The sequence below is a fragment of the Pygocentrus nattereri genome, chromosome 20, assembly GCF_015220715.1.
Source record: "Pygocentrus nattereri isolate fPygNat1 chromosome 20, fPygNat1.pri, whole genome shotgun sequence".
Lineage (NCBI taxonomy): Eukaryota > Metazoa > Chordata > Actinopteri > Characiformes > Serrasalmidae > Pygocentrus > Pygocentrus nattereri.
In genome coordinates this window covers 13,952,524-13,966,248 of record NC_051230.1, presented here as the reverse complement: position 1 = coordinate 13,966,248, position 13,725 = coordinate 13,952,524, and the positions used below count along the sequence as shown (strand labels likewise).

Genomic DNA, 13,725 nt, shown 5'->3' with positions numbered 1-13,725 from the left:
CAATGCCACCAAGCCAGAGACAGCAAATCCCCTGGCACTGAGGGTACACGAGACATCGTCGTTCCCACAGAAAGGCGAAGGACCATCCCCCTTTGTGTCCTGACGACGAGAGCTCAGGTAAGTGCCTTGGGTCTTCCCATCTTGAGCTACCTGCAGCGCAAGACGAGGCTAAACGGAAGTAACCTGCAGATAACCCTTTATATGGTTCTCGGTTTGTTCTCAAGAGCCACTGTGAGCTTCCTATAACTCGATTGAGCCTTGGGAGCAGCAGAGAGGGTCCTGTGTCTGTGTGTTCCGCATCCCGCGGCAAGCCTGGTCCCGTGGTCCTCCTGTGTCTGCTGCATCCCCTGTTTTGCCTTTTCCTGTGTTTTTGCCTTCCTCTGTTCCTGGTGTGGTTTTGTTCCCTACTGTCGTGTCTGTGCCCATTCCTGTTCCTGTTGAGGTCTCTGTTCCTGTCCTTTTGTTTTTGTCCCGGTTTCTGTCTGTGCGTCAGTTTCTGTGCCTGTGTCCGTTTTGGTTCCTGTTCCCCTCTCGTTTGCGTGGTCTGTCTTATGTTCCTGTTTCCCTTGTCCTGTTGTGCCTCCTGTTGTCTCTCATTCCGCATCGTTTTGTGTTGTGACTCCTCGTCCTCCCTCCATGTTTCGTCCTCCATCTGTTTGTGTTTCATCTGTTCCTGTGTCTGGTGCTGTGTCTTCTGTTCCCGCTTGTGCGCCTATGCCCATGGTTCCTGTTGTCTCCACTCCTGTTTCTTTGTCTGTGCCTTCAGCTTCTGTGCCTAGTTCGGCTTCTGTGCCTGTTTCAGCTTGTGTTCCTGTTTCTGTATCTTCTTGTCCTGTTTTGTGTCCTGTGTCTGCTCCTGTGCCTGTTCCTGCACCTGCCCTGTTTCCTGTGCCTACTCCGTCCTCCATCACACCGGCTCCTGTCCCTGTTTAGTTTGGTTCTCTCCCTGTTTTGGTCCCTTGTGTCTGTTTGGTTTCTGAGCCGCATGCCTTGGTGGGGGGAACTGTCACGATTGTCTCCTCTCACTTCTCCATGTGATTTTTGTTTACTTTTGATCTTCCATGTGCATTTGTTTTGGTTCAGTCCTGCTCGCTTTTGTTTTCTTGACTCCACCCCTGATTTGTTTCACCTGTTTCCCACCTGTCCCTCGTCACCCCTGTGATTATTTACGCCCTGTGTTTGCCCCTAGTTTTCATTGGTCTTTGTTTGATCATCCTGTTTGTTTGATGTTTGAAATGTTGTTTGATGTTTGTTGGATGTATGTATTGTATTCTCGTGTTTGGTTCTTGTTTGAGGTTCTGTGTTGTTTATGATGTCTGCACCCCGATCTGTTCACATTGGCTCTATGACCCTGGACTGTCTCAACCATGATTTTGGATTTGCCCACAAAAGTCACTTATCTCAGCATGTGTGGCCACCTCATCGCACCATGTTACAGATGTGAGCCATGAAAGTCTTATCTTCAGTATAAATGCAGTAATATTTAGATAAATATTAATTTAGACATTACATTTTACAGGGTTTATTCAAACATTTTACAGGGTTAATTCAAAATGTTGTCAGATAGGATACACAGCTTTGAACTTTGATTGCTGTTATTTTTGTCATGATGATCACTGGTGAGTTATTATTTTTACATGATTCTAGTACCTCTCCATGGATCACCACCTTATCGTGGTGGAGGGGTTTGCGTGCTTGAATGATCCTAGGAGCTATGTTGTCTGGAGCAAAAGCTCCTGGTAGGGTCTCCCATGGCAAACTGGTCCTAGGTCACAGCTCAGACAAAGTATGATCCATAATAACCCCTATGAAAAGACAAAAACAGGACTTGTGTACCCTGCCTTGAACAGGGTTACCGGGGGCCCCCCCCTGGAGCCAGGCTTGGGGGAGGGGCTCGCCAACGAGCGTCTGGTGGCCGGGCATTTAGTCATGGTGCCCAGCCGGGCCCAGCCCGAAGGAGTTACATGAGTCCCCCCTCCCATCGACCCACCACCAATGGGAGGGGCAGTAGTAGGGGTTCGGTGCTTTGTGGATTGGGCAGTGTCCGAAGGCATGGGCCTTGGCGTTCTGATCCTCGGTTGCTGAAACTGGCTTTTGGAACTTGGAACGTTACCTCACTGGCGGGGAAGGAGCCTGAGTTGGTGCGCGAGGTTGAGAGATACCGGCTAGATATAGTCGGGCTCACCTCAACACACAGCTTGGGCTCTGGGTCCAACCTCCTGAGGGGCTGGACTTTATTCTTTTCTGGAGTTGCCCATGGTGAGAGGCGGTGGGCAGGTGTGGGCTTTCTCATAGCCCCTCCACTTGGTTCCTGTATGTTGGGGTTTTCTACGGTGGACGAGAGGGTAGCTTCCCTATGCCTTCGGGTTGGGGAACGGGTCCTGACTGCTGTCTGTGCTTATGCACCGAACAGCAGTTCAGAGTACCCAGCCTTCTTAGAGTCCTTGGGAAGGGTGCTTGAAAGTGCTCCTTCTGGAGACTCTATTGTCCTACTGGGGGACTTTAACGCTCACGTGGGCAATGACAGTGAGACCTGGAGGGGTGTGATTGGGAGGAATGTCCTCTCTGATCTGAACCCGAGTGGTGTTCAGTTTTTGGACTTCTGTGCAAACCACAGTTTGTCCATCATGAACACCATGTTTGAACACAAGGATGTCCATAAGTGCACATGGCACCAGGACACCCTAGCCCGCAGGTCAATTATTGACTTTGTAGTCGTGTCATCGGACTTGCGGCCTTGTGTTTTGGACAATCGGGTAAAGAGAGGAGCTGAGCTGTCAACTGATCACCACCTGGTGGTGAGTTGGATCAGGTGGTGAGGGAAGATGCCAGTCAGACCAGGCAAACCCAAACGTATAGTGAGGGTTTGCTGGGGACATTGACTCAGAGAGGGCCATGTTCCATTCCTCCATTGTTGAAGCGGCTGACTGTAGCTGTGGCCGTAAGGTAGTTGGTGCATGTCGGGGCGGTAATCCTCGAACCCGGTGGTGGACACTCCAGGTGAGAGATGCCGTCAAGCTGAAGAAGGAGTCCTACCCGGCATGGTTGGCCTGTGGGACACCAGAGGCAGCTGGCAGGTATCGCCAGGCCAAGCGATCTGTGGCTTCAGTTGTCGCCAAGGCAAAAACCTGTGTATGGGAGGAGTTTGGTGAGGCCTTGGAAAGTGACTTTAAGTCGGCTCCGAAAAGATTCTGGCAAACCATCAGGCGACTCAGAAGGGGAAAGCAGTATACCACTAGCACTGTATATAGTGGAGATGGTGTGCTGCTGACTTTGACTGAAGACGTCATTGGGCAGTGGAAGGAATACTTTGAGGACCTTCTCAATCCCACTGACACATTCTCCAGTGAGGAGGCAGAGTCTGGGGACATGGGAATAGGCTTGTCCATTACTGAGGCCGAAGTCGCTAAGGTAGTTAAGAAGCTCCTTGGTGGCAAGGCGCCAGGGGTGGATGAGATCCGCCCTGAGTTCCTCAAGGCTCTGGATGTTGTGGGGCTGTCTTGGCTGACACGCCTTTTCAACACTGCGTGGACATCGGGGGCGGTGCCACTAGATTGGGGTGGTCGTGCCTCTTTTTAAAAAAGGGGACTGGAGGGTGTGTTCCAACTACAGGGGAATCACAGTCCTCAGCCTCCCTGGTAAGGTCTATGCAGGGGTACTGGAGAAGTGAGTCCGGCTTATAAGCGAACCTCAGATCCAAGAGGAGCAGTGCGGGTTCCGCCCTGGTCGTGGAAAACCGGACCAACTCTTTTCCCTCTCCAGGATTCTGGAGGGTCTATGGGAGTTTGCCCAACCAGTGTGCTTTGTGGATCTGGAGAAGGCATTCGACTGTGTTCCCGGGGTATTCTGTGGGAGGTGCTTCGGGAGTACGGGGTACATGGCTCTTTGCTACGAGCCATTCAGGCCCTGTACAAACAAAGCTGGAGTTTGGTTCGCATAGCCAGCAGTAAGTCAGACTCGTTCCCAGTGAGAGTTGGACTCCATCAGGGCTGTCCTTTGTCACCGATTCTATTCATGATTTTTATGGATAGAATTTCTAGGTGCAGTCAGGGGATGGAGGGTGTCCGGTTTGGTGACCTCAGGGTCACATCGCTGCTGTTTGCAGATGATGTGGTCCTATTGGGGACATCAGGCTGTGAACTTCAGCTTTCGCTGGATCGGTTTGCAGCCGAGTGTGAAGCGGCCGGGATGAGAATCAGTACCTCTAAATCTGAGAAGTTCGGTCAGGGATTTGGAGTAGAGCCGCTGCTTCTTCACGTCGAGAGGAGCCAGCTGAGGTGGTTCGGGCATCTGGTTAGGATGCCTCCTGGACGCCTCCCTCGGGAGTTGTCACAGGCAAGTCCACCTGAGAGGAGACCCAGGACACGCTGGCGTGACTATATCACCCAGCTAGCCTGGGAGCGCCTCGGAATCCCCCTTGGAGAGCTAGTGGAAGTGGCTGAGGAAAGGGAGGTCTGGGCCTCATTGCTTAGGATGCTGCCCCCGCGACCCGAACCCCGGAGAAGCGGAAGATAATGGATGGATGGATGGATGGATGGATGGATGGATGGATGATTCTAGTATGAAATGGCTCATAAATGCAATATGCAATATGTGTGCACAGGTATCAGTCCACAAACTACTTTTTAACTTGAGTAAAATGTATTTTGGAGGGATATATCTTCATTTAAAAACACTATTTTCTTTCTATTTTATTTTATATAAGCTTGTTGACAACTCCATTGTTTAATGTATCTTTTAAACTCTGTGCCTCATGAGCAAATACTTAGTAGGCAGGGCAATGCACTGCATAACTCGGGCACATTGTGAATGCATACTGTAATTGCATCAAGATAATTTTTGCTTATATGCACGTCTGGATCACCCAACAGCTATTCTGACAATACAACATTCAATGACTGTAAGTCATCATCAACATTGTCAAAATCACAGCACTGAAAACCACATCAAAAAGGAAATGAATGACAGTAAGTAAAATTTAATTTAGGGTGCCACATAGGTCTACCACTAAAGAGTTACGTCAGTACTAATTAAGTACTGAGCAGGTAATAGGTGAATGGTGATCAGATGCAGAGTAAATTTAGAGTACTAAGTAAGTTTTGAATATGTATAAATACGTGTTAAAGATATCTACTTCACCTGGCTGATATCACTCGTCCAGGCTGCTTTCTCCTGCCGTGATGGAGCCAGAAGAACCACTGTGAAAGCAGGAGCATCTGCAGGCTCCACCACAATCTTGAAGTCCAGGTGGCCAAACACTTGCCCTGAGGTTTTAGCTGAGAAACACACAACAGAAAGCAATGTCAGAATCTGTATGTGCAGTTATTCAAAAAAACATATTTAAATTAAGCATGGTTGCATTTTATAGGACCCATTTATGTAATTGCTATATTGCAACCACCCTTGAAGCAAATATAATTAAATTATACTGAAACAGGAAATCCCTCAAAGCCTTATAAGCAATTGTGAATCTTAGGCTACACTGAAGGCATACAGATCATTTTGTACAAACAACAGAAATAAACAGCAGCACAGTTACCATAACAATGATGGCATTCACTTAATAAGCCTCTAGGGATTATTCTCAGATATCATGAGAGGTTGATGATGAGGTAATAGAAATGTATTTAAAGGGCATTCCACTCTGGCCTTCAGGGGGGCTAACTGATCTGTAAGATGATAGCATTGATCCATGTCACATTTACAAAAGCTAGTTGGGGGCTCCATCTTATGACCTGCTTTTGACAGTTAATTAACCTCTGTAAATAAACCACAGTTAATGGAGCATGCATTCAGAACGTATGCATCTGTCACATGACTATAGCAAAGTTAATGCAGCTAGAGGAAGACTTACAGTCTTCATCACTGGCATCAGGTTCCTCAATGAGGGTACACTCAATCAGGGACAGCACACCACCTTGCTGCAAGGGGTAAAAAAGAGGTTGGTCAATGATGTTGGAATTAGTAGTATCAGTGTGTATTGTCAGACAAACAATGTCTACATATAATATTATCTGTAGAAATAAACACCAATAGTAATAATAGCTTTGATATCATTGATAACATATTGTCACTGTCTGAGAAAACCTCATATCTACAAGTGTGTTACCTTCTAAGAAAAGGAAAATTGTTCTTAACATTAATGTATGGGCGTATGCAAATGTTTGGACACCCAGATTATGTTATATCAAATTATGTTTTGTTGAAATTTCTATGTTTTGTTAATTTGCTGATTTATTGAGAATATTGGTAAAATGTATTTTATTTTTTCCAAGATGTTAAACTCTGCAAGTACATAAACTATGCAAAATGCCATATTTAGGTTTGTTCTCCATAGAGAATGTGTGAACTTATTCTGGTCAAATCAAGTCCTATTTAAAGATATTTCCATTTTGCATGTTTTGTAGATGTCAACTACTTTAATGGGTGTTGGCTTACACATGTACCTGAAATCCTGAAGAGCCTTGTTGTCAAGAACAGTAGTACATTTCACCAAAACCCTTAACTGAATATGTGTAAAGGAAACTAAAATCAGTCTTCCTCCATGCTCAACAAAGAGGAGGCTTTTCTCAGCTAGTAAAACATGGAAAAACATAGATGTAGTACAATTACAGGAAATCATGACTCCTGATGTGTTCCTACTCATTCAAAGGTAGCATTCAGCAGGATCTATATGTGCCAGCAATTTAAAAAAGCAGCTCCGCTCTACAAACACTTTCCTTTGCTTTACACACTGAACGACAGCTTTCAGCCTTACTCACAATAATTGCTTAGACTTTGATAAATTACACATGAAAATAGTCAGTGTGCCAGCTGTATTATGTGGTATTATTTGACAGTGAATTTGAGGCAGTGTGTGCAGTAATGTGTTCACTAAAGGTCAGACAGAGAGAGTGGTTGAGCTTAATTCCAAAAGGATGAAGCCTTTGAGCAGAAAAAAAATGAACAGTGGGGATGTAGAGTCTTGTACATGATTAACATCACTGACGTAAACAGAACTGTCAAATCTTATGCCAAGTTTGAGATGGACACACTGAACGATGGGGTTAGTTTCATAATCAAGCCTGGGTTGGTTTTTCCTTCCTATACAACAGGAATTAAAAAGAAAAAACCCAAACAAGCAATTTATTTTTACATGTCCAGGGGGACTGCTTTTGTCTTTGCACAAGAGTTGATCCTGTGTAAGAGAGAGAGACTGTGTGTTTATAAATATCTGCTGCCCACATCTTCTGTACATCTTGTACTGTGTATATGTATTTTAGCTGTATACAACTACAATGCAACTGTACACAGCACAACACAACATGGCATACAACATTATGTAACATTTGCACATAACTTCACATCTTTAATAATATCTACTTATATAGTATATATATATATATATATATACACTTTTCATGGATTTTTTTATGTTGATACTTTTATGTTGATATCTAAAGTGATACATGTGAACTTTCGTAGCAATGTAGGACAAACCAAACGAAATACTGGCAAAATCATTAGTTTTTTTGTCAAAATATGTGAATTAAAGCATGCTTTTAATTTTAAATGATTTTTAGGACAGATTGAATGAACTCACTTTGAGCAGGTGCAGTTTGCCTCCTGAGCTGCGTGTGCAGATAAGGAAGTGTTTGGTGAAGAGGAAGCACTGTCTCTCTCCTTCCTTCTTCAGAGAGAGAGATCCCAACCGCACCTTACTGAGCTTTCCCCTCTCCACTGAGGGCAACTGGATCAGAGAGCCTGAGAGAAAGAGAGAGAGAGAGAGAGAGAGAGAGAGAGAGAGAGAGAGAGAGAGAGAGAAAGAGAGACAGTTTATGCTTTATGATATATGTACTTTATGTAGTTTTGCTCCTTTCCCTCTTGTAATTGAAACTGAGAGTACCTGATTTTTATGTTTTTCTTTAGCAAAAGTCATGACAATAAAGTTTAAACAATCAAACTGATGATAAAAAGAGAAGGAGAGATAAATGAGAAACAAAAAGAAACGAACAGAAAGAAAAAGAGTGACAGAGAAAGTAAAAAAGATTAAGAAAAAAGAGGGACAGAGAAAGTAAAAAAGAGAGATTAAGAAACAAGAAAAAGAGACAGAGAAAGTAAAAAAGAGAGATTAAGAAACAAGAAAAAAGAGGGACAGAGAAAGTAAAAAGAGATTAAGTAAGAAGAAAAAAGAGGGACAGAGAAAGTAAAAAGAGATTAAGTAAGAAGAAAAAAGAGGGACAGAGAAAAACAGACACAGAGACAGAGAGAAACACAGAGAGTGGGCCTTGACTAAAGGGCCTAAAGGGCTTTGGAACAGGAGATGAATATCTTTCTTCATCATTTACACAGTAGCCGAATATACATTTTCTTTTATATTTTTAATTTTACATACCTGCTAAAATTTATTTTGACCGATAATGAGCCAATACTTTACTGAATATTATTATAATCAGTTATGGATTCTAACATTTCACAGCTTATGCAGCTGAATTGCCATTTTCATATGTATTTTTATACCCCTGTTGTTTACGCATTCTCACAATCTATCTTTCTTCTTCTTCCATTTCCAGCTCAATTCTGTTCAACACTATGTCCAGTTTTAAGCTAATTCTGCCCAACTCCAAAACAATGTTCTATTCAGGGCCCAGAGAAACCTGATATGAGCTGAGACACTGGCTCAGCTGTAAGGAATGTGGTGTGCTGAGGGATGAATGGAGCTCACCTTGTCTTACAAATGTCTGACTGGTGTCCAGCAGGATGTCACAGCCCTCTACAATCATGCGCTCAATGGCCAGGTTCTTGCGGATGTTCTCTGTGTCACTCACCTCATCATGCATCACTCTGAGTAAACGCACATGCAGAATTAACAAATTGTCTCTTTAAATATGCCAGTCAGTTATTACCAACAACCACTGGGTGTATTAAACATATATAAAAAACAAAAAACTTAAACAAAAACAGAAAGACCATCAAAGAAAGACAGATACTTAGAATGTACTGAATCTGAAATTCAGTATCTACTCTACTTCAGCAATCATTCCACAGACAGACTGAGAAGAAATAAGACAGTCTGAAGATCCCTGAGACATTACCTGGAGAGCTCTTCAAGCTTGGACTTGGCAAACTCCAGACTCTTCCGCTCCACATGCTCATGCGGTGTATGGGCCAAAAGTTCATGGAGGGTTATGATATATCGTGGGATCTTCCAAAGAGATGTAAAAGAAAAAAGAGATTCAGAGTCTTGAAATGTAAAAGTCAGAAAGTCAGAAACCACCATTCATTTAATTTGAGTCAAAACAGCCCTTAAGCACAAGTTATTTATTTTCAGAAGAACATGACCAAAACTATCACCAAAACTGTCATGGTAGTGAAGCTGTCAGGAAGCTGTTAGTAAAAAAAAAAAAAAAAAAAAAAAAAAAAAAAAAAAATAGAACATATGCTAATAAAATGAAGAAGCTGCAGGTGTTCTCAGAATAATGAACTGACCACTCCAGAGTCCAGACCTCACCATTACTGAATTGCTTGGATTGTGAGAAACAAAAAAAATGTAGCCCACTTCTGAACTTTAGAGTTGTGAAAAAATATCTTTGAAAAATAGAAATAAAGTCTCCAAAAATCTGCAAGTTGTAATAAAGACAAAGGGTGGACACGTAAAGATTATATGGAGTTGTTGATGCTTCTGTGTATAGTTAAATATGTATTTTCTGCTTTTTTCCTGATGCTGAAAAAATAACTCAATGGCCCTTCTGGCAATAAATGGAATAAATGAAGGATAGGTTTCTCGACTTGTGTACAGTCCTGTCCTTTTGTTCCCTAAAAGAAAAGAATTAGGCTTGTAAACACATGAGAACACATCTGAATACGGGTTTTAATGTAAAGGTTTAATTCACTTTTCTCCCTTACCCTAAATGTACTGTTTGGTATCAGTGGTTAACAAATAATGGAAGCTTAAGACCCAGTTCCATTTCACTCCTTGCCCCTACAACTTATCCCTCCATTTTGCATGTTCACGCTGAGGGGTAGGGTGTCCTGATGTTTGTTAAAATAGAGGGGTAGGGTGATATGCTGGGCTACATGGCCAAAACAAACATAGGTTTTTCAGAGTGTTACGAAGTGACACAAGCCCAGACGCTCGCGGATGAAAGGTTCCACTATTTATTCGGTTGGCTAACAGCCAAAGATGCAAAAAAGGGGCAAAACACAAGGGAGTAGTCAAAGTGCAGTCCAAGAGTCCAATAACAAATCCACACAACCAGCAAAAGTACCAAAAGGGAGAGGCAACAGACGTAGTCGAAAAACACGATTCTAAATGGTCAAAAATCACAGTAAGACGACCAATAACAAGAAGTAATCCGCTCAGTAAGTTTCTAAGAAAACAATACCTCGCACTGACTGTTTGTCAGAGCCGGGCTTAAATGCTCAGCTCTAATGAGGTACAGGTGACATTCCTTAAAAGTCTGGGGATTGTGAGCGCTGATAGGTGCGCGTGCCTGAGTCCAGAGTCACATGATCTCCCAGGGTGTTCTGGGAGTTGGAGTTCGCTCGACGAGCTGAATGCGTGACACAGAGGCTCATGACAAATGGATCAAGATGGCAAATGTGAGTATTTCCTCTGCTAAAGAATTGTGATAACAATTTAACTATTTTAGTTCAACGTTGTTTCAGTGTATTATGGTATTTTTCTTCATAACAAGCATATATATGCTAATGTCTCAGCAGCTAGCTAGCAGAATTTCCCATTCCACCTTAAACGGAACTGCTGCACCATTTAAGGCAGAACGGAAAAATTATAACAAGAAGCTAGAATAATTGTTGCATCCCCCTCTCTTTGAAGACATGATTCCCTACATTTAACTAAATCCCAGCAGTGAGGTTGCTGAAGGTTGTACCATTTCATAAGGGAAGATTTCATCCACTATCCCTTTTAATTCAGGTCCAAGGGGCACAGTGACACACAAAAAGGGGTAGGGGTAAAAACAAGAAATGAGATTGGGCCTAAACCTCAAATTTAGCACTGTGCAAACTGCATGTCTAAATCATTACACACTTGCTTCAAATTGTGTTGAGTTGTTATTTCAAACACCAAACATGTCCTGACAGAGTTTTCTCAGAACTACCACCTTAAGAAGTCATATGAAGCGCTGGTCTCACCTGAAACATGGGGTATGTGAGGAAGGTCTCCAGCATTCTTCCTTCACAAGCAGCATTGGATTCATATTGTTTCAGCAGCTTGTCAAAGTCCCTGTTCTGTTTACAGTTAGCTAGAACCTGCAGGCTGTACTGGTGATTTCGTACAAACTCCTGGTAGATGTTCAGCATGGGCAGCAGGATGTCAAAGAGATCAGCTAAAAGGAGAGAGAATAATGGCAGGCACTGTGAGGCTCATTAGAATTCAGTAAGTTTCATTTATTAACAGATATGCATGGATGCATTTCAACTGATGATTGAATTTTGCTACAGTGTAATTGACATAACTGAAAAGGAACCAGCCCTGATCCTGGAGTCAAGGCTGGTAAAAAGCCAGTATTTAGCTGGCAGGTCTGAATGATGGAGCAATGTTTTGTGGTGGTTTCATTGTTGCAGACGACTGTGCGCTTGCAGAGATAGCAAGAAGTCAGACGTCACCGAGAGTGTTTGACTAAGACACTGTGCGTCAACAGCTCATCCTTGATGGTCTGTCTGACAGCCTGCTGTGCGCTGTCTCACTCACTGAGGAACGCTGTATAGCTCCCACATGCTGTAATTAGGCTTTTGAATGAAGATACTGAATAGTGGCAGCTTACCTAAAACCAACGTGGGCCAGTTCGCTATTCTTGCCTTCAAGCCTTGGTGGAATATCTCATGCAAAAACATGATGGTTTCACTGGAGGGAGGGAAAGATGATCAATATGTCAGTCTTATACAAAAGAGAGGAAGACCACATCTCCAAACACTCTTAAAACATGATGTAATGCACTGCTCATCAAAAGTTTCGGGACAAAATAAAAAAAAAGTTCAAAATGTCTTTAAAAGGTCAATGTCTTTTTCCTTAATGTAGTAAGTAGACTAAAATACAAAATGTACCATTTGCCCTCTAGTTCATACAGTCCATATATGAAAACAAAGCTAAACAAACAGCCCATTTTGAATTCACTATTTCTAGGATGTCACAAAAACCAAATATTTACAAACATTTGCCTATTCAACCCCAGTTTAGCTCCACCCATTCACGCTGAAATTATTAAGAATTTTTCAGCCCTGCTTTGTCTTGTAAAATTTAATAATAACTACTTTTGCTACATAAAGTCAAAACAAAGCTCATATGTGGACCACAGAAGTAAAATGTAGGATATGGACCCTTTGATAAATGAGGACCCATGTTTGTCCGTATGCAGTAACGTCACAAGTTAAGAGTGACAACATCCCCTATTTTGGATAACTGCAGATAACTGTGAAAAGTGCTCTTCAGATCAAGGGAAGCAGCCATAAGAAGGCTGCATTTAAGTCGATTAATCAATTATTATTCATTCAAATGCCCTATGTCACTATTTGTGACAGTGACTAAAAAAGCTACTGAACTACACAATCAGCAAAACAAAAAAAAAAAAAAAAAAAAAAAAAAAAAAAAAAAAAAATATATATATATATATATATATATATATATATATATATATATATATATATATATATATATATATAAAAATATAAATAAATAAATAAATTCAGTTTATTCAGCCATTCCTGGAAATTACATGAGGAAAACAGTTTTTGGCCTTTATTTTTAATGAAGTACATTTATTCTTAATAACATTCATTATTTTAAAAACATTCTGTGTTTGAGAAACTCAGGAACTCATTAGTGCACACCTGTTCAGGAAAATGCTGCTGACGTCATCATGGCTGATGGGAGGTTTCTTCGAGCTGGCGGCCATGCGGAGCGGCCTGAGGAAGCAGTTGACTAGAATAGAGAGTTGGTGGACGTATTCAGTCTCGGCCTCCACCATGTTGAAGACAATCTGGTTCCTTTTCCTCATGCTCTCAGCATGGGGAGAACAGATGTAGTCCTGAACGATGAGCTTCCATTTCCTTCGACACAACCAGCCTCGCATGAAACTCTGAACCTATCACAGTGGAGGTCATACAGGCCAGTTAAATAAATGAAAACTTACAGCTCAAAAACTTGACCATAGTTGAGATGTGATTTTTTTATATATCAGTCTTGTTAATGTGTGATTTTTCTTTTAATATTTCACAATTAAGGCAATTTTTCAACAATCAACAAATCAACTATACAAATACCTAAACTGAGATTGTCTTTCAAACTTATTCCACTGGTTTTTAGAGTAGTCATATACATCATATTATAAAGAAGTACACTTTTTGCTGGGAACAGCCTTGTAATGGCCAGTATTTAACTCTTAATACACGTCTAATTTAACACATTTGAATAAGTTCATCAAGTCTTCAAGAGTACATAAAAATGAGAATAATGCAGATATGATTAAAAGCTGTGATAAAACTCTGCAAGATAATTACCAGGAGCAAAACAAATGGAGATTCATTTACTTGTACATGATACAGATGCTTCAAACCCTTTTGTTCTATGTTAAGGAACACAGAACAGTAAATCAGGGGTGTTTAATCCTGGTCCTGGAGATCTACCAATCTGGAGACCATAGATCCAACACAACTGGCTCTGATATTCAGATGCACTTGAAGGCACCCATTACATGAATCAGGCGTGTTTGATTAGGGTTGGAGCTA

At 42.0% G+C, this 13,725-nt stretch overlaps 1 protein-coding gene across 2 annotated transcripts in view; it reads right to left on the bottom strand.

Moving 5' to 3' along the window:
* Nucleotides 1-13,725, bottom strand: part of rasgrf2b (Ras protein-specific guanine nucleotide-releasing factor 2b) — a 102,809-nt gene that overhangs the window by 50,069 nt on the left and 39,015 nt on the right. For both annotated transcript variants that reach the window (XM_017691099.2, XM_017691100.2), the window contains exons 5-12: nt 12,829-13,082; nt 11,766-11,845; nt 11,134-11,327; nt 9,075-9,184; nt 8,705-8,823; nt 7,583-7,743; nt 5,855-5,921; nt 5,140-5,276 (exon numbers count right to left, since the gene is read on the bottom strand). In XM_017691099.2, the coding sequence (XP_017546588.1) occupies nt 5,140-5,276; nt 5,855-5,921; nt 7,583-7,743; nt 8,705-8,823; nt 9,075-9,184; nt 11,134-11,327; nt 11,766-11,845; nt 12,829-13,082 (1,122 nt within the window). The remainder of the gene's footprint in view (nt 1-5,139; nt 5,277-5,854; nt 5,922-7,582; nt 7,744-8,704; nt 8,824-9,074; nt 9,185-11,133; nt 11,328-11,765; nt 11,846-12,828; nt 13,083-13,725) is intronic.